The sequence below is a fragment of the Diceros bicornis genome, chromosome 31 (genome assembly GCF_020826845.1).
Source record: "Diceros bicornis minor isolate mBicDic1 chromosome 31, mDicBic1.mat.cur, whole genome shotgun sequence".
Taxonomy (NCBI): domain Eukaryota; kingdom Metazoa; phylum Chordata; class Mammalia; order Perissodactyla; family Rhinocerotidae; genus Diceros; species Diceros bicornis.
Window position 1 is genome coordinate 26512364 of NC_080770.1, and position 27889 is coordinate 26540252.

General features: G+C 38.3%; 1 protein-coding gene across 3 annotated transcripts; it reads right to left on the reverse strand.

Annotated features, from left to right (window-relative positions):
* Positions 1 to 309: 309 nt before the first annotated feature.
* On the reverse strand, positions 310 to 27889 carry API5 (apoptosis inhibitor 5). Of its 3 annotated transcripts, none has more exons than XM_058527125.1 (14): positions 27716 to 27888; positions 20319 to 20480; positions 19107 to 19200; positions 18544 to 18609; positions 17890 to 18041; positions 16444 to 16650; positions 15367 to 15471; positions 14164 to 14253; positions 12969 to 13150; positions 11387 to 11480; positions 10496 to 10552; positions 7751 to 7827; positions 7095 to 7231; positions 310 to 2453 (listed from the first exon to the last, which is right to left on the reverse strand). In XM_058527125.1, the coding sequence occupies exons 1-14, from the start codon at positions 27782 to 27784 to the stop codon at positions 2431 to 2433; spliced, it is 1515 nt and encodes a 504-aa protein (XP_058383108.1). In that variant the 5' UTR covers positions 27785 to 27888; the 3' UTR covers positions 310 to 2430. The 3 variants fall into 3 exon arrangements, with proteins under 3 accessions (XP_058383108.1, XP_058383106.1, XP_058383107.1); XM_058527123.1 differs by having other exon boundaries at positions 310 to 2458; XM_058527124.1 differs by lacking the exon at positions 310 to 2453 and adding an exon at positions 5345 to 6190 and having other exon boundaries at positions 27716 to 27889.

A 27889-nucleotide genomic window follows, 5' to 3' on the forward strand; every position in this document is an offset into this window, starting at 1 on the left:
TTACATATTAACTTGTGGACGAAAATTATCATTTCACAATGATTTGGCAAGTATCTGATGTTTTGCTTTGATAAAGAACCAAATCCTTTTTTCAGAAGAGTGTATTAGCTTCTAAAAATAAATCCAGAAGGATGAAAGTTAAAGATAACTTGCAAGACTGAACTCCTTGAAGGCAGAGCAGTATCTTGCCTGTCTTCGTGTTTTCATGGTCTGACACACTGCTTGGCACATGAGAAGCAATCAATAAGTGTTTAATGAATATCCAAGAATCTTAAGTTATCATAATCATAACACATCAAGACACATAACAAAATTACAAAAGGAAATTTATTTCAAAAGCATAAGGGAACATTTACAATCGAACAAAGTGATAAACAGGTGTCTTGAAAAAGAAAAAAAAATCCATGGCATGAAGTTTCTCATTCAAATTTTTGAAGCAAAAATAACCTAAGTTGTGCACTATTGCCTTAGGAAAGGGAAGGGGAACAATGAGGTGGTAAAGAAAGGAAGACAGTCAACTCAATATCAAACTTGAGAAAGTCAGGTCACTTCTGCTCAGCTTTGAGTTTACAAATATGCTTAAAAAAAGAAAAAGAGGAAAAGTTATACTTAATGTTCAAAATTATATAACTGTAGTCCCAACACAGTTTCTGTACTCGAAATGGCTTTAGGCCACTGGCTGATCTGCCTTTGAGGTCCAGACTACCTGGTCACAGTTTTCAAATAGCAATTCCATATTCCTATGTCTGTTGAGATTCCAAGGGAGCTTAGGTCCAGCCCATAATCTTTTGGAATGTTTAGAGATTATTGCCACCACTCCATAGTCAAGCTGACCAACTGCTTTTGCTCACTTGTATCATTCTAGTCTTGAAAAAATATTTCTGCCATTAACATGTGCAGTAATTCTAACAAAGGGGTTTTGCTTTTTCCCAATGTAGAGGTAACAGTAATGAAGACACCTGCATTGGAATCACAAACTATTCCTCAAAAAATACGTCCAACTACTAGAAAATGTCATTCAGGCATCAGATTGAATAGCAAACTTGGGGAGGGAAGATTAACTGTGGAACAAAAATATGAAACATTCAAATGCAGAGCAAAGGGCCTATGCTACTATAAAAATGCCCATGACATTAAACACTCCACAAACCCCCCCATCTGTTGTTTTAACCTAAAGATTCTATTGGCTAACTTATACAATAATTGATTAATAACCTGAGAAGTTAAACTCTTCAAAGTGGCAAAAGCAAACTGAGAGAGCATCCCTTACTTATTGGTACACCATGTTATCAAGTCACTTTGCCTGGGTTGCTCTGGTTATTAAATCCCCGAATTCTAAATTATTCTATCACATCCTGTAGAAACCTATATGTACATCAGATTCAATATTTTGGCTGTATTTCTCCAATAGGGATCTCTAAACTTATATTTGAAAATGCAGCCTTTGTTTATTTTTAGTTTTAAATAACAATAATCATGTAAGTGCAACTTACTCAAAATCCTCACTACCGGGAGGAAAACCTAGATAACAATAATGGATTCAGCCTCAAAAGGATAATCACCGTGTCAAAGACTACCCGTTCCTGGAATTTTAAAAAATGATTTATGTTGTGTAGTCAAGTTTCACAGCATGCATATATATATATATATATATACACACACACACATATATGCACTTATGTATGTATGTATATTATACATACACATTTCTATTCAATAGTAAGATCCCATATTCAATAGTTCCTATCACAACATATGGAGAAGAGTTAAGTAAGCAGTGCAAAGCAACTTACTTCCTCCTAAAAATGTAATGTCATTTCTACATTTTAAGAAAGCTGGTAAGTGTTTTGCTTTTATAACACTAGGTAAGAATGCTGCACGCACCATTGCCTAGCAGCTTTATTCAAAAACAATGAAAATAAAATGTTAAGATTGACCATTACTCTTCCCCATATATTGGGCGAAAAAAAAAAAAAATAAGAGGGGAGAGGAAAATCAGTAACTTTTCAAAACTGATAATCTTTACCAGTTATCAGAAATGGACTGAATTTCACTACATTTTAGACTTCAGTAGCTCTCAATAACAAATTACCAAGATGTTTAAAAGTAAACGATTCACAATATGAAGTCTGAATTATGATATTGCAAAAACAAGTCAAGATTGCGGACAAAGCATCCAAAAATATCGCTGTGGTTTTACCTTGGACACAACCATGGTCTGTTACAAAAGTAGATCATACATACAAAGGTATAAAGAACATTAAGTTTTTAGCTGAAGGCAGCAGTCCTTTTAAAGGGACATCCCCGGCATCCAATGAGTAGTAGAATTTAAGTATATTAAGCTCATGACAATGCTGAAGAATGTGATGTCTTATTCAGTAGAGTCTTCCCCGACTACGATTTCCTCGTGCTCCCCAACCTCGGCCACCTCTACTTCCCCTGAAGGCTCCTCTCTGCTCTAAGAAAAAGCGAACAAGGGTTTAGGTCTTGCTCAGGACTTCATGGTACAGCAAACAGAGAAGAAATGTAGCTTGTAGCTCTGAATGTAGCAGTAGGCTCTATAAAAACAGCATTGGTATTCTGCCAGTCCACCTACAAATTCAATCTGTACATAAAACCAGGGCAGCATACACACCAAAGCACATATGGCAAGATGCCAAATATATTCACAGTAAGTACTCAATTAAATGTATCTCATTAACAAAGATGTTTCAAGGTGACAATGTTATGATAACTACATTTCTTAGCTCTTTATTTTGGTGCCTATCACTACCAAACATAAATAATGCAACTATAAAAATTTCTCTTTTAATATGGAATTAACAAAAAAGCCACTGCGCTTCAAAAGTTAGTGCCATAAATGCAAAATATCTTAAACTATAATGCTCAATTTTGAAAAATTAGGCTAGACTGAAAAACACCTTTCAAATGCAACAAACAGGCAATTTGTTTTGGTCACAATGTTTCAAGCACCTGGACACACAAAAATGTAGATATAAATGCCGACAGCTTTTCTTACTGCTTTATCAGCTATGTGAGCCGCTCAGAATGCTGCCAAAAAGGTGATACGTATTCATACAGTGTTTGGATTACTGATGTAAATTAAGCATATCTTTTGTTGAAAAGTCAAGTCATTTGTGTCACACGGTAGAATGAGTCTTTGATTCACTGGTTAGTCTCTTTTATAGCTCCAGAGACATATTCCTCAAAGGAGTCTTTCCAGTGAAGAAAACTGAAGTTATCAGCCAGGCTGGACTTGTCATCACACATAAATGAATTAAGAGTCTCAAACTTCTAATTCCAGAGCGCAAATCTCTTCAATGAACTTTCACACTTCCTCATTGCAGCAATCTTGTGAGGAGCAATAAAAAAGAACCTGGTGTTGCCATTTTTGATCCATAATGTTGGAGGTTTGAAAAATTCCTACTCATTCCAGTATTGCGCTCCATTTTTTGCCATTATGGCTATAAATATAGTTAACCTATTTGGATGATGTTTTGATGTCTTTTTTTTCCCTCCAGAAACCCTGAGTTAGAAAACTAACTTGAGTTAGAAAACTAACTAGACCTTTCCCCAGCCTAGCCAATTTATCTGTAATAGAATGGGATCTGATTTGAAGTCACCTCATGTCATCACACATTTTTCTAAGTTGATCAGTATGCAAACCACTTAAATGAAATCATCATGTTTATTACCCTAGCGAATACATTCAGAAAATCAGATGTAGTCTGAGGGCAAGATGCTCCCAGCGATAGATGCAGTGACTGTGGGGCATTCACGGTGCAGCAGCTGTGCAGCAACCTTTATGTAGGCTGTAACTCCTGCATTTTTGACTGTTTATGACTTAGCCTCATCTATGCAGATGTCTGCACATCTCCCCCTACCATACTCATTATAAAACCTTCATTTCTCCGTTAATTTAACATCAACACACAACAAATTAACATCCTCACAGATATCATTATTAGCTATAAGCTAAGAGACTACTAAAATCCACCCCCCTTTCAACTGTTTTTCAATCAATTTTAATATGAAGAACTGGGTTACCCTCAGTTGTTCATCTATATCCAGTGAGTATAGTAAATACACTGTATGAAGGTTAATGTGGTTATCTTTTCTATATTGGCTATTTCTTTTTGATCTGCAACTGATGCAGCCATTTCTACAGTACGAAGAATCTCCAAATTTTCTTCTTTTTGAAGGGCTCCATCCTGATGGACCATTCTGCACTTTCATGATCTTTTCAATGGTTTCAAACTTACATTACTAACTTAAAAAACCACTGCTCCCAGTTAAAATTATACTTTAAAAATTGTTTTGATATTCTAAAACGTAAAAGGTGAAGGACACAAATAGACCTGCTCACTTGCAATAGACCTAGTCACTGTAATATTAATACTACCTGGTTCTCTAGTAAAGCAGTAAATTTCCCAACCCCTCAGTGTACATGACTTTTTTTCTAAACCATCCAACCAGTCTTCTCTGGAAAAATAAAACAAAGCATGAGCTTGGCTGACATACAGAAGTGGAATGATGATGATTTTGTCAAATGTGGGTAACAAAATCTACATATTACAGACTTTAAGAACAGAAAGCATGTTCCCCCTCCAACTTTGAGGCCCAACACTGACATCCCAGAACAAAAATGTAACATGCTTCTTTCTGCCTGACACACTGCCAGTTCCCTAAGCAATGGACAAAAAAACGGTGGAAAAAATATGAGGTAGAGAGGTCCACCCATTCTCATCTGTAGTACCAAGAACTGTTTTCAACTGAATGGGTGAAAGAAAGAAAACTCCTCAAGTTGTTACTGTGAGAACAGCTATAACCTGATAACAGTCAACACCCAAATGTTTAAAAACTAGCAGAAATTTTGCTCCTACTTTCCAAGAAGAATCAGAATTTCATTTGCTTTGTAATTCAATTGATGGCAAGCACCCCAATGACAAGGCTGACCCTGTAGGAGTACTGCAGTACTGTAACAGCAGACACAAAAGACACTTAATAGGCATGCATGTTTTGCCCTTCTGTTACTGATGACTATGGAACAAGAGAAGCTGTGACTCCTGGATTTTCATCTTGAGTAAAACCACTTTTTTTTTTTTTTTTGTGAGGAGATCAGCCCTGTGCTAACATCCGCCAATCCTCCTCTTTTTTTGCTGAGGAAGACGGCCCTGGGCTAACATCCGTGTCCATCCTCCTCCACTTTATATGGGTCGCCGCAACAGCATGGCTCACCAAAGCAGTGCGTCGGTGTGCGCCCGGGATCCGAACCAGCGAACCCCGGGCCGCCGCAGCGGAGCGCGCGCACCCAACCGCTTGCGCCACCGGGCCGGCCCCCGCTTCTTTTTTTTTACACTAATAATTTAAAAAAATCACATACAATCCAAGGCTTTGCATTTTTCATCTCTCCTTTCCACGTGCATCATATCATCTGATTCTCACTACCAGGCAGGCACTGAGTTTCACAGGGCAGAATCCTCACTGAAATTCAAGAGTAACTGACTTGCCCAAGTAAAAAGGAATACAATTCTCTATGTATTGCCATAGCTCTCGATTACTTTCATTTAAGTCAAACGAAGACAGTACCTGACATAATAGTTGATTTTAAGAATGGTTCTGACAGATACCACATTAAATCATACAGTAGCAGAGGACAGAGTGACAGATTATTTGGTGCAACGAAGTAACACAGAATCTTTTCCATTTATAAAATGCTTTCACAGATATTATTTCAAGTTTTTTTCCTCTTACTCGAAGTTTTTAAGAGCTCTATGTTATTCCTATTTTTCAAGTAAGAAAAGAGGCACATTTACATATTATTATATAAGTAAAAGAGTTCAGTGCTCTTTCCTACACTAAAGTTGCCTCAGAGTCTGATTGGGGTAGAATGGTTCATTTCACAATCTAATATTGCCCTTCTGTAATCTGTTTGCTCAGATAATAGAGGAATTTAGCTATTGTAGGAGGAATTTACTTACTGTCACAATTTTTTCACCTTGGAAACAATTATAGAGTATATGCTTCAGACTGTACTATTTTTAGAATAATTACTGCAGAATTAATTCTGATTGGTAACCAAGACCAATCACAAGCATGTGTGGTTGCTATTATTCTTAAACTTTGTCTTCTTAAGCAAGATGAAGGGGCTGAGTCAGTGATATTTTCGTCCATTCTTCTTTGGAAGGATCTATGAGGATGTAGGTCAATGAGAAACAAACTTCACTTCTCATTCCACAGCTCTCAGAGGGAATGGACAAGGGGGAGGCTTTCCTGGCACTAATGGCTACTGCTGATAGGAAGACTGCATTTGGGGCAGTGGGGGAGACTCCAGTGGGACACATCTTCCTTGCCAGATGAGGCTTTACCACCTGACTCCACTTCTATGACTACTTTTGAAGTAGTAAAGAAGATGGGAGGACAAGCAGTAGGCTGACAAGGTCCAAGAAGGATCATTAACACCACATCAGCCAGAAGCTATATCCATCCCTGAGGGAGAAGGCACAGAATGTCTTGCCTTGAAGCTACAACATGAAAACCAGGAATGGATGGGTTCATGCCAACTTCCTTTCATTTTTTTCTGTTGGCTCCTCTGAATACAAGAGGCATATTTTTCTTTATTTTTCTTTTTGTGAGGAAGATCGGCCCTGAGCTAACATCTGTCAATCCTCCTCTTTTTGCTGAGGAAGACTGGCCCTGGGCTAAGATCCATGCCCATCTTCCTCCACTTTATATGGGATACCGCCACAGCATGGCTTGACAAGCGGTGTGTCGGTGCACACCTGGGATCCGAACCGGTGAACCCCGGGCCACCGCAGCGGAGTGCGCGCACCCAACTGCTTGCACCACTGGGCCGGCCTCATATTTTTCTTTTTTAAGTTCTTAGTGTTGCATGCTCAGTTCAGTGTGCCCACCAGGGTGGGTTAGAAAGGAGTGGGATAAGTTGTTTCTCCAACAGCCCTAGTTGTCCAAGCTAACTCAGAAAAGTCACCTGAAAGAGGTATGATGCTATATCTAATCAGTAATTAAAATCAAGTACAACAGAACTCCTGCCTAATCTCTCATATTGCTTGTACCCAAACGGAAACGCTCACCATAATTAAAGTTGCCCAAATTGCTGCTATATTTCCCGCTAGGAGGATTATAAATCTGCCTGGCATCCCTTTTTGGTCCTGCTGGAGACTTCTTGGGTGGTGAACCAGAAGTTGTATCTTCATTGGCTCTCTTTTGCCTATAACAGTAGAAAGACCAGCAATAAAAAAACATTCTATTATACCAGAGGCCATCAACACACTTGTGATTTAGCATATCGGTTATAAAAGACATCCTAAAGATGACAGTCACATCAGAAAAAAGGAAATAACATTCTGTTGTCAACAAATTAATTATGCCATAGTTATGCAGACCCTGTCAGAGGGCATTTACAAGGCTTTAAAATAATCTGGAACACGTAGCTTCAAAGACTACACGCAAGAGACTCATTCTGTAAAACTTGTCAGAAAATCTAGTTATGCCACAGGAGTACAAACAAACCTGAAAATTCCAGGGTAGTATTACACCAGTTTATTTTATAAATACTGGAATTAGATTTTATATTTTAAGTCACGCTTCTAACAGTCATATTTTAACATCTTATTAAGAATCATTTAAATAATGTACTATTTGTACAGTAAATGTAACATCTGAATTCAGATTTTCATATTTATAAATAATAGAACACTTAAATTCCTTTTATATATATATTTCTTACCCGATCTCAACCTTCTGTACAGGTTTCCAGGATAATGTTACTGTGCTCTTATAAGAAGGAGGAATGTGGAATAGGTCCTGAGGAGACAAAATTAGACAAGATTTCTAATGTATCTGGCGGTGTGGGAAATGTTGGTGAGGGTAGGAAATAGGCAGACACATCTTAAAGATTAATTTTAGGAGAAGAAGCTTTAATTTATCCTTCTTGCTCTCGTGGTAACTAAAATAAGGAGCTAAAAAAAGCTGCAAGAGAAAAGTAAACAGGGACAATTTTGTTTACAAATTACATCTATTACCTCATTAATGTCATTTTGTCCCCACCACTTAAGAAACTGCAGCCAAGTTTTTTCTAAATGTCATTTCAAGTTCCAGGATAAAATATCAATATTTATCCACTTTAATAAACAAAGTCAACAAATAAATATTTTTTTACACAGATGCAGTCACCAAGGTGCTTTAAGGAAAATACAGTGGTGCAATCTGCATTTGCTTTGCAGATTATCAAGTGTTCAAAATTAGAACAAAACTAAGTGCCTGGCTAATCACGTTTTCCTTCCCCTCAAATATCTATTAATTACCAATGAGGGAAAAACACAGAAGATTTAAATACCAAATTATCAAAATGTGGCAATGCAAATGTATGATGAATTTAAATGTTAAAGTAATCTGGAATTGAAATAGCCTAACCTCATAATATCCTCAAAACTATAAATAGATTCCTAAACATACTTATTAGTAGTATTTTGGCTAACATTTCTTAATAGCTTTACTCTAATTTTTATAAACAGATAAAATTCAACAAAAGTAAATTGAGTTTTTTTCCACAGTTAAAATGAATATACTAATAAAAATTACCTCCTAGTATATAAAACTTAAGTCCAGTATACCAGATAAATGTAGAGAATTAGCCAATATAAAGTCCTTTGAATCAAAAATGCTTGAGGTTTCTAGCTGGAGTGATTTAGCATAGGATAATAGTATTATTATTTTTTTTGTGAGGAAGATCAGCCCTGAGCTAACATCCATGCTAATCCTCCTCTTTTTGCTGAGGAAGACCGGCTCTGAGCTAACATCTATTGCCAATCCTCCTCCTTTATTTTTTGCCCCTAAAGCTCCAGTAGATAGTTGTATGTCATAGTTGCACATCCTTCTAGTTGCTGTATGTGGGACACGGCCTCAGCATGGCGGGAGAAGCGGTGCGTCGGTGCGCGCCTGGGATCCGAACCCAGGCCGCCAGTAGTGGAGCGTGCGCACCTAACCGCTAAGCCACCGGGCCGGCCTCTGATGATATTATTAATTAAGGACACCAGGAAGAGGAAAGGGGAAGGCTTCCATTTTAAACATGTTAAATCTCAGACGATAATGGGAAACTGGGGTAGTTCACAGATTCATTAAAATAGAAGTGAAGGTCAGCTGTGGAATGAGATGAGTCTGCTTAGGCAGGAATTAAAGATAGAGAAGAAATGTCAAGGACGGACCAAAGCACACCAAGTTTTTCTTGTGATTTCCCTAAAACAAAGAATTTATCATGTCACACATTCCTACCCCATTTAAAAAAGATTTCAGGATTTTTTTTGTCAAGTCACCCTACACACTGGTTGCTGACCCAATTCACCACTCTTCCCCAGACATTTTCCTGCTACAGGCATCTTTAAATCACTGTGGTTTCCTGAACAGGAAACTTTCTCATCTCCATGTATTTGATAAGTTTAAAATGCTTTTAACATCATAGCATATCTTCAACTTAGACTTATGTCATCAGTTCAAATAAAGTCAAATCTCACATTTTAATATATGAATTCACTGTTTGAAATTACTTATATTTAAGATTTGAAATAAGTGGTTGCTATTATAAAAATTTTCCTAGGAGATGAGTTAGTATTCTTCTGTTTTTAATGCCTTCTCACTTTTCTACTTGACAATATGATACTCATCCCTCAATGTCTCACTGTTGCTTTCTCTGAAAAGCTTCCCTCCCTGTTCTGATAAAAAAAATTATCCCATGGGATTTTTACCAGATTAGTTTTCAGGTATACCACTAGTCCCAATTTTGTTACTGTCAGGCTTTGTGCTCTAGGTGTTACAAATATCATTTCTTTCTCTCATCTGGCTATAGTACTGTTAACTTGTAGTAACAAATGATGGCTACTTTGTTGTGATTTTTTTTTGTTCTCTCAGATTATTAGCTTTTTGTTTAGGCTAGTAGATACTTGGGGACGGTACAGAGAACTTAAGGGTATTTACGGCTTGACGGTAAGGCACCCCATAGCCTAGAGTACCCAAGGTCTCAATTTATTACATAGACAAGTTAACAGAAAAGACCACAGGAAAACATTTCATGTGCCACATAGGACTGTCCATTCTAAGTGTAAGCAAAAGCAGGGTTTTATTGGCCATTCAAAAGGACACAATAGCATTAAGACCATCAGAACTTAAGTCAGTGAAATTTCTCAGTCTAAATGTCTCTGCTCCAATGCTTTGGGCTGGAGAAAATTTGCATGTCTCCCTTTGTTTGCAGTATCTTCTGCAATAACTCTTAAATAAATAAAATGACGTAGGATTTTATAATAGCGACAGAGACGTCACTCAGTATTATAAAAAGCATAAAGCTTTAAAAGGCCAAACATCCAGAATGCAATGGCATCTCTTCTTAAACAGTATCATTACAAACCTAAAGACACATGGAAAACCTCTTGCACTAATTTTCTAGCTAGCTGGGAGGACTGCGTAAGAAAGGAAGACTTACCTTGATTAAAACATTGATATTATTTGTTATTTTCAATGCAACAACTTTAATCTTGTTCTGCAAAAGGAAAACTAAATTAAATTAAAAGGCCAATAACTTTCATGATGCATATTCCATTCCCATATAGAACCAGAGTAATTATACTTCTCTTTCAGAATCATTTCTACAGTTAGAGAATTCCTTGGTTTACATTTGTAGATAATGCTTACTCCTGTTTCTTGACTCTAAACCAGTATAGAGATGGAAAGAAAGCAAATCATCTTCATGTTCCCCTGACAGGTTAGAACACTTAAAGTGTTATCTATAATTTACCCGAAAAATGTGTAAGGGACAGGTCATGTGCACAAAGGAGTTGTTTTAAAAGAAATCAATTTAAGTTATAGGAAGACAAAATGAAAACTTAAAATATTTCATTAGGACCAGGATGAAGGCTGATCAAAATAGGCAAGACCAGGGAAAACCAAAATCCCAATACAAACACACATATAGTTTGGTATAGAATTGGCAGTTTAATCTTTTTTCTAATGTAAATTAATATTTGGGTTTCAAAAAGGTGAAATTAAAAATATCACAACCATCAATCAAATATTTAAACAAAATGTGCTGCTAATGAGACCCGAGTGAAAGGTTGGTATGCATCTAAGTTTGGTAACAAACATTATTCACAAACATTGAAAACATTCAAGACATTTCAACGATAAAAATATAACTTAGCAAATAACTAAATATGCAGACAATCTTCTAACATCTTTTATATCTTCAATATAGACTCGTATCACCAGTTCAAATAAAGCTGAATGTTACATTTCAATGTATGTATTCAGTCTGAATGTGTAATAAATGGTGGCTATTATAAAAATTTCCTTACAAGATGTGACCCAGTATTCTTACCTCTTCTGTTTTTAAGGCCTCACCCGTTTTACCCTGGAGAGCCAAGCGAAGTTGTCTAATATAAACCTGTAGGCCCCGTGCAAAATACTGCAGCCTAAATGAAGAAGTATTTGTTAATTAGCAAATCATCACTTCAACTTTGTTTTTATTTTTTTTTACTTTTATTTATTTATTTTTTTCCCCAAAGCCCCAGCAGATAGTTGCAGGTCATAGCTACATCCTTCTAGTTGCTGTATGTGGGACGCGGCCTCAGCATGGCCAGAGAAGCGGTGCGTCGGTGCGCGCCCAGGATCCGAACCCGGGCCGCCAGCAGCAGAGCGCATGCGCACTTAACCGCTAAGCCACGGGGCCGGCCCATCAACTTTGTTTCTAAACTCAAAGAATCTTCTACTATAGCTAAATGATCTTTACCAATAAAGAGTAATTTTTTTGAGGTCATATTTTTAAAATTATCATTGCATGATCACAAGAGATACATAAACAAGTAAAAGCAGTTTTCCTTTACCAAAAATGAGAATAAGTCTGTACTCAACCTGGCAGGAGAAAGACTTGTAGCACTGTGCTAAGGAAGCTTGTTAAGTTAATCTGCAAGACACGTGTCTACATCAGAGTGAAACATCCAGGAGCCATGGACTAGAATCAGGTGGCCTCGTGTCTAGCCTTCCACTGGCCAACTGAAGGTCAAGTGACCTTAGACAAGTCACTTAATCTCCATTTGTTTACCTGCTAACAAGGGACAGTGTTTGACTATTTGTACCTCAGGGTCCAGTTAAAAATAAAACAAAATTGCAGATTTGAGAATTTATTATAAATTTATCTAAATCTCAAAGGGTCCTGAGTAATCTCTTCTTCAAGTTTGTTCCCAGGTAATATGTGACTAAAGGAGGTACCATAACTCCATCCTGCTGACTTCTAGGAATTCTGCTTCACAATGTGGCTTCGTTTTTTTTTCATTTTTAGAGTGATTTCTTAAGTTGCCTGCTTCTGAGCAAATGCTTCACCAAGTATCTCTGTCTTATCAAAGAATAGAGGACAGAAACAGATAATACAGTGGCCAAGCATTCCAAAATTTAAGATGTGAATTTGTTAATGGAATGATTCAATACAAAGTGTCTTCATGAAAACCACTTATGCAGACTTCCCCAGTGCTGCTCCTCCAGCAACACTACAATAGCAGCTACAGTTTACTGAGTACCCACTATGTGCCAGGCATTGCGCTCCAAGCTTTGCACTCATTGTCTCATTTAATTCTCACAACTCTGTGAGGCAGGTACTATGATCATTTCACAACTGAGGAAAATATGGAAGGAGGTGGTTAGAGAGGTGAGGGGACCTGCCCAAGATCATAATGCAAATGAGGAGAGCCTGGGTCCATTTTAAAAAGTTCCTTCTCCTCCGTGGATTTGTTATGCCACAGCTATCGTATGTTTATATACATTCCTGTTCTGTGAATCTTCCATTCTGTTCCACTGGGGTAAGGCAAGGTGGAGAGAAAGTTCTCGTAAAACGAAAACAAAACCCAGGGGGCCTCAAGACAGCCATCACCTTTGCCAAGGATTGGGCCACTTCAATCATACATCACCTGATTTTGAAATCTTTGAGCTTTTCTGCGTTCAGTTTGGCCGTTAAGAAATCTGGAAGTTTTCGGCCCAGCTGGTGAAAACTATACAGCAAACATTCCACATAACTGAACTGTAGCTTGGGTTCTTCATTACCAGCATTCTCCCCATTTTCTGCTTCTTCTGGAGGGAGAGGCATGTACTCCTAAGAGATGAAAATACAGAGATATTTGCAATCTGCTCTAAATACTCTAATTATAAACATATATTCAAGTAATTACAGGGCATGCTTCTAAGACCTGAAGCATTAAAAACTATCAAGATCAGAATTTTAGGTAAGATATCCCTTTTACCTATTGTATCAATGATCTAGCCTGTCAACTTGCCATATTAACCTATGTTACAGCTGCTACTACTATTACTGATGATAAAAGTAGCTAACATTTATTAAGCACTTACACAGATGAAGGAACTGAAGTTCTGAGAGCTTAGGCAACTCTTACGTGGTGAAAGAGTAAGCCAAGAGTCAGGATTCAATCTAGGTTGGACATCAAAAGCTGATGCTCTTAAGCACTACATTATTCTAACTCCAAAAATCTTTTCTGAACATTAGTCCATATTTTTTAAGCATTGAGTCTCTTTACATTCAAAGTACTGCCACAGGCATTCCATATCAATGTTACAACAGCCCAGTAGGTAATACAGGTCTGGAAGAGCACCAGATGTTGGATGACTCAATTCATGCTACAGGCCTAATGCCTATCACTATGTCACTTACACAACTGCTCACATCCAACTAGAAAATCACTTGGTAATGCTGATAATGATTTTTATTAGATGGCCTATTTTCTCCACAATTATGACTTAAACGACTTTATTTCCTGGTTGCTAAAGCTACTTGGCCTTGGGAAGCACCTGGATGGTGACCTGGAGCAAATGCAAAAAATATTTTGATAAAGGAAAAGCAGAAAGACCTACTATATAAATCCTCTATTATATTTTATGCAAAGCATCAACAGAAGAAATGCCAGAGATTAAAAGATTTTTTTTTAAAAAAGCAGACAACACACGGCCTGAGCAACTAACAATACTTGCTAGAATTATTATCTAATCTAAATTTCTAAAGCTGGTTCTCTATAACCTAAAATTAATACTACACTATTGGACTTTGGGGCTATCCACTGACTATGCCATAAAGAAAGAAAAGAGAGCTCTTACCAATAACTTATCAAACAGTTTCCTTAAATTTGTTTCTAGCTTTTCCATGTCACCACAAAATGAACTCATCTCTGCCAACAGTTTCAATACCTAAAACATACAATTCACTGTTATTAGTAGTATTTTTTTGAATGAGCAAGGGCTGTAAAGTAAGAATGATTCTAAATAACTATTTAAGACCGCTTATTTTTCAATTTTGTTTCTAAGGAATCATAATGTTTGAACTGGAAAAAGAATTCAGAGATGCAGGCCTATATTTTACTGTTGAGGAAACTGAAGGTCAGAGAGATTATGTGACAAGTCGCAATGCATGTGAGCGGCAGGGCAGACCCTAAAACCCAAATCTTATGACTCAATATATCTGTGAGGAGAAGTAAGGAAAAGAATGCACATGACACTTCCTGCTACACGTTAATAATGTACTATGAAGAGACACTGAGGAAAAACTCTTAACAGCAAAGAATTATTTACTAACACTTAGGGTGGGCCTCATTTGCTATTAAATTTAGTCTCTGGCTACTAACTCAAAATATTGGTAATTGCCACTATTCTTGAGGTTCATCTCTGCTTTACTCAATCCCAGTCTGGTAAGACAAACCCAGGACAATTGAAGCAAACTTCAAACTACAGTGTCAGTGTACATCGAGACTCTTCTCCATCCCAAAGACCTATGAGGGAAATGGAACATACATTTCCATATTTCAGTTCAATTCAGCAATCATTATTAAGTGCCTTTCAGAATCAGGCTCCGCACTAGATTCTGGGGTTAAAGAGATGAATCAGGTTAAATGTGGAGAAAGAAATAAATGTAAAGTATTACACATGCTGTGGAAAACATGTATATGTACATTACAGTTGAGATACTAAGGAGACAGAGAGTAGTCAATTCTATTGGAGAAGGGATGAAGGATATTTTATGTTAATCCAATTTAAACCTGACTCCAACAGACAAAGAAATGGGAACTTTCATGAATTAAACACCTTAGTATTAAGGCTACAGAGGTAGAGACTGACTATAATGAAAACTACAGGCAGTGCTTTCCCATTGCAGCAAACTTTCATTGACTCCATAAAGCACTCCTATGCAATTGATCCTGGGACAGATTACTAGCTAGCCATTACCATCAGATCTAAGTTAGCAGTTTACATTTACGTTAAAATACGAGAATGCCTTTTCAGTGCTAAAAGCAGAAATTTTCTTACCTCCAACTGTATATCGAGACCTTCCACTGGGGTAGTCAAGGAACTGAGGTTAGGGAGAACCTGCTCACAGAAATAAGTCACAAACCTTGTGGAATGCACATTTTTCTGTAAAAATCCAAAGAACACTGAGTTGTCAAAAAAAAAAAAGAAATATTCTCTCAAATATAATAGTAGAATGTCACTCAACAAATGCTAACTGAGCACCACAGCATCAAGTACTGTGGCTACAAATACAATATAGTGCATACCCCAGAGCACCCCAGAAATAACCTCAACAGACAATATATATTTTGTTGCAAAGTAATCTGGAGCATTAGGGCATCTATACATCTTTGAACTCTTCCTTGATTCTCAGGTCAAATTTTGGGGGAAATTTTAGTGTTGAATTTCTGACTGTACATTTCTGAAAAATGATAGCTCCTTTAAACTGTATTTTTCAAACTATGCTATGCACATCCCCAGAAGCCTCATGGCCAGAGGAAGCAAACAGCCAGAGATAAAGAGCATATTTACCTAGAAATTTTCTGTTAGAAAATTTAAGAAAAAAAAGTTAAATTACTAAACCAAGTGTTTTAGAAACTCGGCCAAACTACAAACTATGATGCAAAATTCTCAAAAATTTTTAAAAGTCTCTAAGCAAGACTTTAAAAAATTTTCTTGCAGCTTTGGGCTCTAACTAACCCCATCCAGGCCTCCAAAAAGTAAATATTCACTCTATTGTGTTAACGCTTTTTTTTTTTTGTGAGGAAGATCAGCCCTGAGCTAACATCCATGCTAATCCTCCTCATTTTGCTGAGGAAGACTGGCCCTGAGCTAACATCCGTGCCCATCTTCCTCCACTTTATATGGGACACCACCACAGCATGGCCTGACAAGCGGTGCATCGGTGCGTGTCCGGGATCCGAACCCGGGCTGCCAGCAGCGGAACACGCACACTTAACTGCTAAGCCACGGAGCTGGCCCCAGTGTGTTAACGCTTTTATGCAAAGGTTTGAGGAGAATGTTCAACTGAATATTTATAAAAAGAGAAGCTAACAGAGTTATTAAAATCTCAGCTATGTAAAACAAAGAGCTCACAGAGAAGAGGGGTACCGCCTGCCGAGTGCACTGTAATAGCCTGTCCACACAGTCCGGGTCTGAGGGATTGAAGGTTTGTTCTAGGTCTGCCTGTTCAGCCACCAACTCTACGAGTTGCTGTCTTCCACTCACTGTCTGTAAGCTTTTTAACCCAGACAGTATCTTCATGAACAAGACAAATTCTTCACCAGTCACATCTTCCAGGACCTGGAAAGAGACAGTTCAGCATAACAGTATCTTTATCACCTGAATGGGAAAGAAAGATCAATATTGAAACACTCTAGCAAATTATTTCAGTTACTAAAGTCAGTTTGCTATTAATGTTTCTGAAATACTGATGAGAACACAACTTTTAGGTTCACAGTAAACCATGCATTGTTAATGGGGAGATATATTGTCTCCAAAGGGGAGAAATTTGCTTCTTGGAAAATTTTACTCTTTTTTTTATGTATAAAGCAAAGATATATATACAGTACATAAACAGAGACAGAGTACATCTGCGGCACTAAAATTTCATGGGAGAGTGGCTAAGGAAAAAAGCATCTAAAAAGGCTATTCAGGGGGTGACAGCAAAAAAGACTGAGAAATTCTGTAGCAAACTGTTAAATCAGCTTAAGTTCCCTATATTTAAAAGCAGCCTCATTCACATTAATATGGTAATTGTATGTAAAATAGGAAACCATGCAAGTCTTATTTTAAGTGCTCCATATCTGCAGCTCTAAGCTGTTCTGTTCACTGACCAAAGGAGCAAGCCATCATGGCATACTCCACCAGAGTACTGGCTGGGGCACAGGTAAAGTAGGCTGATATTCCCAGCTGGGGAGCTGCTCCTTTTCCTCTCACTGAAGAAACCTTATCAGTGGTGCTATTGGAGAAAATTTTGAATTTTCCTGAACATATAAAAAAAAGTAAATTATTCCCAAACTTTGGCACTTTATGAGTAAAAAGTTAATTGTGACACACCTTGCGAATCTTGGCATCTGTAACTATGCTAGATGCGGGGAGCACAGACAAGCAAGCATGGTCTCTTGAGCTTACAGTGTCATGGGGTAGGATGAGAAAATAGGTCATTTCAATGTGATTCATTTTCATTTTGGAGTGATCCAGAATACTATGGGAGAATATCTTAAAATTGGGGAGAGGGGTGGGGAATTCGGTAAAATTTCCTGAAGGAAATGATCTGTACAGAGTCCTGAAGAATGCAGAAATTTTGAGGATAACACCACAAAGGATTTAAATGTGATCACATCCCTTTAAATTAAAACATTGATTCGACATTACAAGTCACCAAAGTGCAAAATACAATATAAGCTTGAAGTTCTATGGTGGTTCTAATGGGATATACCATTTTATACACAAGCTATACAGAGCATTGACGAATATTGCTAATTTCAAATATGTTCTCTTGCTTTAGAGAAGTTCCATGAAATGATGACTGAAGCTTACCTTTTTAGATTCAGTTAGTATAAGTTCCTCTACTTCCTTTGTTAAGACTTCATCTGGTAAAGTCTTCAGTTTTGTAGAAAGGAATTTGATTGCTCGTTCTCTAACAATGTCCTCTCCTTGAAGTATTTGGCTGAACAGGCCACCTAAAGTCCCTATAAAACAAGAATTGTGTGTAGCAAGTCAATTCTGTATTGGAATGAAGTTTTTCAATTTAACTCAATTTATAGTATTTCTTTTCAAGTGAGTTAATAAACATCCTGAATATCACTGATACTGGTTAAATCAGTTTGAAATTTTTACAGCCCCAGCTATGAGAGTGATCACATGCTTTGTCATGGATTCAGAATCAGCTTGAGCATGACTTTGCTTTTCTACATTAATAATAAATAAACCCAGGTATTTTGGAAGAATTTCTTTAATGTGGCAAAGGGAGTTTTTCCAGCACATTTCCAATGGAAAAGTTTGATCTGTTTTTGCAATTATTTCTACTGGTTTTTCAAGTCACAAATATCTTGAGCAGTTTTTTTAAGAACATTTAGAATTTTTATGAAATAGATCTCTGGGTGAATCCCAGACTTTATCCTTATTGAGTAACACCAAGCTCCCCAATTTTTTAAGACATCAAACACAATTCAGAACAAGAAATGGTCTTACCTTTTGCATCCATCTTAAATATACTTAACAGGGCGTTGTTCACTAAGTTAAATTCTGCAGAGTCATCTGGGTAGAGAAAAAGTGGTATAACGTATAAAATAAATGAAAAATATCATCTGCTTCATTTTCAAACTTGATTCAACATAGTTGCTCAAAGATTACATTGAGAGAGACATATAACTAAGCATTTCTCTCAAGTACCAAGAAAATACATCTTCTTTTTAAGGGTGGAGAACCTGATCTGGCATACCTGGAAAGCTTTTTTATGTTAAGATGGTACAATTAAGAAACTACAGGGAATTTGGGGTGGGGGTTATAGGGAAATCACGATACTTCAAAATTCCCCAAAGAATCCAGTAATTATATCTTCATAAACAGAATTAAAAACAAAACAACACAAAGAATTAGATAATCACAAGTCATTAAGCTTCAAACTACTGAATGAGAAAAAGAATTTTAATCTATCAGAGGTAGCACCTTCAGCCAAAAAATAGCCAAAAACAGAGTCACTATTTCAGAGAGAAGTTATATTTAGCTAAAACGGTAATAATAAAATTCCTTACCTGTCTGTAAAAGTTGGGTTAGTATATCTGCCACTCGGGGAAGATTTTCTCCAGTGGCAAACTGAGGCAGCTCTTTAATTGCTTGCCGTCGAATCTGAATATGATTTCAAACAAAAATTAGTCAAATACTGTCATCAATAGAAACAACAACCCCAATCTTCAAAGAAACCAAAACCACAGAAAAACCATAATGAGGGGCATAATTCACAAAAATATGAGATTTCTAGCACTTTTAGACATAATTTGCTCCAATTTAATATTCAAGCTTCACAGAATAACTAAAACAAAATGTGGTGGAAAAGGACATTAAATACAATTATCTGACTGGAACAGACGGATTTGAGACTATACACAATGGTTTGTAACTGATTATACACAACTGTTGGGTTTTGACTACCTTTGGGCACACAATACAGTGCAGTACATTCTTAAGGGTAAGAATGGCTATAGTGGCAATATCATATCTAACTATTTACTTCAGAATTTTCAGTATTGACTAGTTAACACAACGTTTCTGAATATATTCTGTGTACTTAATTTCAAATGCGTGGTCTTGGCTTATTTAGTTTAACATAAAAATATATAGGAGTTATATCTAGCAATTCTGGATGAAATGTTGGTGATTCACTAATTTCACTTGAAAAGTCAGGAGCTAATAGGTGAACATTCTTAGGAACCTGTATCAGCAGCCAGAAATGCTAACAGTTAATTCTGTTCCAAGGAAAATCCATTTCTTCTTATTCTAGTAATCACATACAATTATTACACAGATCAATTATTTTTGTTATGCAAAATATTTAGAGGTGTTAAAACTATATCTTATGATGTAATACTATTAATATTTTAAATATTTAAGCAAGCATAAACTGACTGAAAACCTACATTAGTCTAATTTCATATGCACAATGTATAACAATTTATGAAAAAGATATGAGCCACCACCTGTTTTTAACATCGGATAACAGATAAGTAAAACAAAGTAATTTGTGATTCTATGCATTTTTCACAGTTGAAACGTGGTGAAAGAACTAACCCACTTTCCCAAATGTAGATTTAAGCCCCGGTATGACATCACGCCAGACCATACTGCAGTATTTTATCGTGCACGGATATGACTGGTACTTCAATTACATCAGCTACACACAAAAAATGTCTGAAAACGGCAAGAGAAACATCTGAAAGCTTGGGGAAAAGCGTGAATCATAAACTTACTGATACGTCTTCGTCCTCACAGAGGTCTAACTGTGCATTGATAGCAGAATCAGCCAATTCTGGAAAATGCTTAAAGAATTTCGGAATAAACTGAGCTGCTAATCTTTTTTCCTTGGTACCACCTTTCACACCATCCAATATCACTTGATAGGCCTCTTTATGCTGAAAGAAAGAATAAAGCAGAAAAGAAACACAATTTTGAAGGATGGGAAGCAAAATAAACTTGTTAAAGTCTGCTTTACATTAGTAAAATTTTACATAGGCTAAGAAATCGGACTTATTTTTGGAGCTTTACTGCTTCAATTGGACACCTACCTTGCTACCATCTGCCCCTGCCCCCTGTGCCTTATTTGTGAGTTGGGGAAGAGAGAAGGATGACTCTAATTTTAAGTGGAAAGAGCAAATAAGTTTGTTGCTGTACCAACACTTCTTTATTCTAGTGATTACTGACCCTAGCCTTGTGATTGTATCATGCTTAAAAAACTGTAATGAATAGCATAGAATTCTCAAAGAACTGTGTTACATTTACTTAAATATATTTGTTTCCAACTAGCACCTTGAAGAGGGTGGAGCAAATACATTCCTGAAATTAAGCAATACCAGGAAGGTCAGGAAACTTTATTTTGCCTCATATCTTAGGATATGAAAATGGTAATTCATTCTATATAGCCAGCCAGTTTCAGATTAGGACAGATTCTTTTTTATTTTTTTTTTGGTGAGGAAGATCAGCCCTGAGCTAACATCCGTGCTAATCCTCCTCTTTTTGCTGAGGAAGACGGGCCCTGAGCTAACATCCATTGCCAATCCTCCTCCTTTTTTCTCCCCAAAGCCCCAGCAGATAGTTGTATGTCATAGTTGCACATCTTTCTAGTTGCTGTATGTGGGACGCAGCCTCAGCATGGCCCGAGAAGCGGTGCGTTGGTGCGCGCCCAGGATCGGAACCCGGGCCGCCAGTAGCGGAGCGCGCGCACTTAACCGCTAAGCCACGGGGCTGGCCCTAGGACAGATTCTAACGTCACATATTTAACTTTTTACTAGAATAATATATTCATTGCTCATTTGTTTCCTTTTCAAGAGAAATTCAGAAGTGCTCTCCCTCAGACACTCATACTGTAAGAGTTAACAAGTTCTCAATCCCCCTTACACACTTGCCTCCAAAACAGTCCTTTTATTAAATGACAATGATCAAGCTGGCAAACAACAATAACAAATATCGAGACTATAGATACATCTTGTGTTTGGACATACGGATAAAACTTTTAATTACTGGAAAACCTTAAACATGATGATAACGATCCCAATCATGTACAGAGCATACTCTTCACTCCATATAAGGCGATGCGCTAAGTGCTTTAGATATGCGAGCTTACTTCATGCCACCAAGAGGGGAATGACTAATAAACATCCAATGGATTACAGAATAACCAAAAATTTAGTTTTATAACAATTCTTTTCATGGACAATACTATGTTAAGTGAAAAAAATAAAGCGGGATGTAAAGTTATTTAGGTACAGGAGGATCTCAATTAAGCAGATTCCTTTTTTTTTATAACCAGAAATAAAATGTTCTATGTATCAAAAGGCTACCATCACAATTAGATCTTTTAATGGTACAGATTTTAATATAACCTGCATAATTACTGGATTACCTTAAAAGTTCATATACTGCCAACCTACCTAAAAAACAAATTGTAAAAATTAGTTCTAAGAAATAATTTCCATCAACTGATTAATAACAACTCCTTTTAATTTCTTCAACATAACACCTATTCCTAAATAACAGAAACTTCTGTGACTAAGGTTAGCTTCCTCATGAAATGCAGACACAAAATCAGTCTTCAGGAATTATAACTTCAAAAGTATATTATACACTTTTTAGTGTAAAGGTTCGAAAAATCATAGCTGACTTCTCTACCACTTTACATTCCTGTGGTTTGCCTCACAACTTCTAGACAGACTTCATAAAATTGAAGTCTTGAACAGTTCTGACATCCTTTTTGTAGAGTATTACAATCCAATTTCCTTTAACTCAAACTTAAAGCTTTGCTTATAAAGCCTTTTGAAGAAACTCCTTAGAATGTCTAAAATTAAATGAAGAATCCCTGCTTGAAACAACTCATCCCCCTGCCAAGAAAAAAAAAATCTGGAATAGAATAAAAAGGAATCATTCCCAACATTTATTGAAAGCCTACCAGGGACTGAGTAATGCCTTGTGTACGTACCTCACAATAATCCTGTGAGTTAGGTGTGACTACTATCCCTACTTTTCAGATGAGAAAAACTGAGGCTCAGAGTTCAGCAGCAGATCTAGGACCTGAACATAGTTCTGACAGGCGCTACAGTCAGGATTTGTGCCCAATACAAAGCTTTTTTTTTTTGGTGAGGAAGATTGGCCCTGAGCTAACATCCGTTGCCAATCTTCCTCTTTTTCCTGAGGAAGATTAGCTCTGAGCTAAGATCCGTGCCCATCTTCCTCTATTTTGTAGGGGCCGCCGCCACAGCATGGTTTAATGTGTAGTGCGTAGGTTCGTCCCCAGGGATCCGAACCTGCGAACCCTGGGCCGCCAAAGTGGAACATGCAAACTTAACCACTACACCACCGGGACGGTCCCCTCAAGCTTTTCAAATTGGAATCTTTCAAACTCATGTTCTGAGATCTGAATTAACAAAGGAGGAGAGAAAGAAAAGCTTGCCAGATCTGGTCTGTCAAAGGTAAAATCTGAGTCCTAAATACAGGCTCCACACAGGCATATAAACTGGGATGTAGCATCCCAAACACAGCAGGCCCTTTGGAAAGTTAAGATGTTTTAACATATTCAAACTAGAAATCAAAGATTCTACACTGGTAGGCAACAGTTTTATCAAATCATTTCAGACATTACTAACAGACTTCAACTAAGTGCCCTTTATAATGCAAAATAAAATGATATTCTTCTTTGCCAGCTCTTTGAATGATCTGTCTTCTAACTGTAGCATAGGGACTAGACTTTTTACTGAATCTCCTTAAAGTAGTTATTACTTCTGCTTTTCAAAGTAGGAAACAAGATATAAGTGGTATTTTCAGTGATCACAGTGATTTAGTGACAGGTAGGACTGTAACCACAATAAAATATTCCAAATACTACACAGCACTGCTTGTTTTTCCTCCTTCAATATAGTTGTATAGCTCAACTGATAGATAAATTTGTGATCCTAACAAGAAGCTTTAATTGTAAATACCTTTAATGCATATCTAAGACTGTGTATTTTTGTGTGCTTTTAATATCTAATTAAAACAGCAAACTCTAAAGAAATCCCTAAGATATTTTCAAGTATAAAGTCAGCTAGGGGGCCGGCCCACTTGCCCAGTGGTTAGGTTCGTGCACTCTGCTTCGGTGGCCCGGGATTTGCGGGTTTGGATCCCAGGCGTGGACCTACACACTGCTCATCAAGCCACGCTGTGGCGGCGTCCCACATATGAAAAACAGAGGAAGATCGGCACAGATGTTAGCTCAGCGACAATCTTCCTTAAGCAAAAAGAGGAAGACTGGCAAGAGATGTTAGCTCAGGGCCAATCCTCCTCACACACAAAAAAAGTCAGCTAGAATTTAATCCACATTCAGCAGACACATTCTAAAGGAAAAAAAATCTGTGATACTGATTGTCAAAACACAATCAATATGCATAAGTGGTCAGTGATGTACCAGGTAAAGCCATGTTTGGGTCCAGGATACAGCCTCTAAGAAATAATGCATTATTTTAGAAAAGAAAGGATGTAATTTCAACAAACATATTTCTCAAGAATGACATAAAAAGAAAATGAGTAAGTTAAGCTATATTATTACTTTCTTCCACAAGCTCAATTAATAAATCTGGTTTGTATTTAATACTAAAGTAAGTTGTTAACACTTCTACATATTTTTGGGGGATTATGAACTTGGTCTGTGAGATTAGCTTAACCATACAAAGAAAGGTACCAAACGAAGGCTATTTTACAAATTGTGTCAGTAAAGCCTACACTCTCCCACCCTGAAGAGCCAGTGCACTCCTGTATGAAAGAACACAGGAGAAATCAAAGCATAGGCATTATATCGATCTAATCTTAGATCAGCCTAACTGCCACAGCCCCTTCAAGCTTCTTAAATTTTAAAAAATTTTGACTACATAATATAAAATTAAGTATCTACATTTTAAAATTAAGTAAATTCATAAAAATGTGAAACAAAATGTAAAATAATGGTGGGCCACAGCTTGCTCTATTACGGCTAGTTGGGAGCCCCGGGCAGAGTGGAAAAAGGGGTTAGGGAGGTAAAGGCACACACAGCAGAAGAAGGAGACATGAAGGAGCAGAGGCGGGGGCTGGGGGTGCTGAGTAAGTAGGTGTGACACAGGAGCTACAAGAGGAAAGACAACAGAGGACCAGAAGGTTTTGAGGTAATAGGTAACGCTTCACTTAGAATTTATCACCTGCAGTTTGCTTACTAGAAAATACACACTCACGGTTCACATATGTGTGTGTGAATGTGAGTGTGTGTATAAAGCAAAGTTCCCTTCTTCATTCATAAGAGATAATCCTTGAACAGGTTTTTGGTTATCTATCTATCTATCTATCTATCTATATCTGTTCCTTCTTTGAATATATTTCTTCAACTCTGAAGAAGAAATGTCTACTGAAGGGTAAGGTACAGTGTAAGAAGAGAAACTAAAAAATAAAAGGTTTTAACCTTTAACCTGAAGACTTTATAATTTAGTAAGGGAATAAGAAAAGTCCTAGCATGAAATAATATACAAACCTGAAGTACTCTTAACGAATACATAGTGCCCAAGGAGTTCAAAAAGAGAAAGATCTCATCTGCTTGAGGGAAATGAGATGATGAAACCTCAGATGACCTGGCCTGACCCTGATATATTTAGAGAGCACTGCTCTGAAAGGAGTCCTGACAACAGCAGACAGGGCACGCCCCTCAGTGGTAGCAATGTGAGCAACTGTGGGACTCACCTCTGACAAAGGGTGAAAATCAAAATAAGAGAAGGAAGTTCTAGATGAAGAAACTCATATATGGTCTTAGAAATGTCCAGATAGGTACCTGCCAGGTAACTTAAGTCTTGACAGTAAATCTCATAAGTTAACATGAAAATCAGGCCTTACTACACTAAAAAGGTAAACACTTTTTTCCCTCCTTAAAAAAACGTGAACGGCATCCCTTCTGCTGCTTTTATTAGATAAAATTCACAAGCGGTATCCTGAGACCCACATTTTTTTTGGTGGGCAGTTTCAGGCATTTTCTCTAAAGGAAGAAGTATTACACCACCGAGCAGAATTAGTAGGCATTATGGTTTAGTCCAGCTTCAGTTCTCCCAGAATTCACTGTTTGAGGCTGAGCAAATCGCTACACTTCATTATGCAGAGGTCTTTTCGTCTTAACTAGTTGCTTGACAGCTGTCATTACTGTGTCATGAAAGTACTGATCTCCCATCACCTACAGGGAACTGTGCTACAGTCCTGGCACCCAGCACTGTGTCTGGTTCACGGCAGGCACTCAGAAAACATACTGAATAATAGAAATCGTGGGTCCTCATTAAAGGCTGCACGAAAGGGCCCCTCCTCTGTTTTCCACAAACTTCTGTCTCCCAAACACTCTTTCTAAATTAATAGCAGATTTTTGCCTTGAGAAAGATATTTTTGACCTTTTGAGAGAGAACTCTCAATATAATCTGGGATTTATAATTAAAGAAGACTCAAGAGAGAAATGTGAGCAACTCTCAATTATTCACAGTATATATAAATTCCAGTTTGGCTTCTATTCGCCGTAACTTACTCTAAATGAGTGGCTGTCAACATTTTTTCCACTCCAGCAAAAAACGAGGGTGGGGTACGGGACAGCACTATGTATACGGTTTCAAAGTTTCTCCAGAAGATTCCTGACACACCTCTCTGGGAGAGCACCATCTACGAACTGACTGAGAATCACTGTTCTAGCTTCTACCCCACCCAGGCTGCTGGTGGGCAACAAAGTCAATTTTAGGCAAACTATTTGCTAAATCTTCTCCAACTCAGTCACCGTGAATGACAATATCTTCACTACTAGTTCTTTCCAGGAACATCAGCAACAAACTCAAACTATGATTGGCCAGTTTCTCCCACCTTGTCTTAATAGGTAGAAAATTTCTCCTTCACTACGGACCTCACACACACACTATCTACATCTACCACAGACTGCCAGTATATCTTTCTCATTGATAATGTCAAAATTCCCTACTGAAAAGGAAATCTGTAGGAAAGGAAAATCATCTGATACTTAAAACTGGTACAGTCACAATTCCAGATTAAGCTAAAATAAGGCTCCAACATCAAAATTTTTTTCATTCGGCTCAGAAAGCTTCTACCCGAATGAGACATGTCCAGAAAAGGGGGCGGGAGGGGTACTGCCACAGCTTTGCTAATGTTGTTAGACTCTAGGATCGTCCACTTTCTACTCCAGACGACAGGTAAGCCGAAGAATCACGTGAAGTTCTAAAAACTAAAAAAAATATGGCATGGGATTTCTAGCAACAATGATCAGGATTACGTCCGAGAAAGCCTGGTTCATTTCCTAAGAAAACACGCGCGCGCGCGCGCGCACACACCCATTTATGAACTCAAGTTCAAAGTGCTCCAGTATTTGAAAACTCACAAAGAAGCAACGGTTTGGTATGGACAATTCAACACTGCTGCAACCGTGTCGGGGTCAAACCCTGCAGAGAGCTCTTGCCAGGCAACTCTATTTAAAGCTGCCCTCTCCCCCTTCCCCCTCCCCGTTGACACCGCACGGCCCGGTTTTACCTTCTTCACAACACTTTCCACGGGGCGGGGGAGAAGAACCCATCTTTCTTATTTATTTGCTTATCACCGCACATTCCGGGAGAGCACGAGTCTACCCTGAAACTCTAGCGCCCCGCACAGCGCCTGGCGCGCGGTCGGCGCTCAAAAGACGCACCGAAGAATGAAATCGTGCGCCCTCATTCCAGTCTGGCCGAAAGGGCCCCTCTTCCGTTTTTCACAAACTTCTGTCCCCTAGGCACTCTGCCTAAATGAAGAGCAGATTTTTGCCTCGAGAAAGACATTTCTGATCTCTTGAGAACTCTCAGTCTAATCTTCCGAGAAACTGAGCTCCACCGAAAAGGAGGAGAAAGACTTGAGAGAAATCGGGAGGGCAAGGCTGGGGAGCCGAAGAGGAGGGGTGAGCGAACGCCACGGCGAGGGAGCGCGCTCTCCCCGGGGAAGCCGGAGCCCACGCTCCCAGAGAAGGGCTCCCCCCGCCGAGCCCGCCGGGGCGGCCGGGAGCCCGCGGGAGGCCGAGGCAGCAGCGCCCGCCCGGCCCGGGGCGCCTTCGAGAGGCCGCGGAGCGCCGGGCCCTGCAGGCCGCTCGGGGACCTACCTGGCCCACTTGCTCCGTGGCATCGGCCAGGATGCCATAGTTGCGGTAAAGCTCCTCCACGCTCGGCATGGTGAGCACCAAGCCCGGGGCCCGCTCCTGCTGTCGTCGTCGTCGCCGGCCCCACCGCCGCCGCTTAAGTTCTCCAAGCCAGCGACCCACACTATTACGCCGCCA

Coding starts and splice junctions, on each gene's coding strand:
- API5 (XM_058527123.1), bottom strand. CDS start 27,784: ATGCCGAGCGTGGAGGAGCTTTACCGCAACTATGGCATCCTGGCCGAT. Junction 11,481..12,968: donor CTCAAAGATTTCAAAATCAG/GTGATGTATGAT, acceptor TTCTTCATTTAG/GCTGCAGTATTTTGCACGGG. Junction 2,459..7,094: donor TTTGGGCAACTTTAATTATG/GTGAGCGTTTCC, acceptor GCTTTTTCTTAG/AGCAGAGAGGAGCCTTCAGG.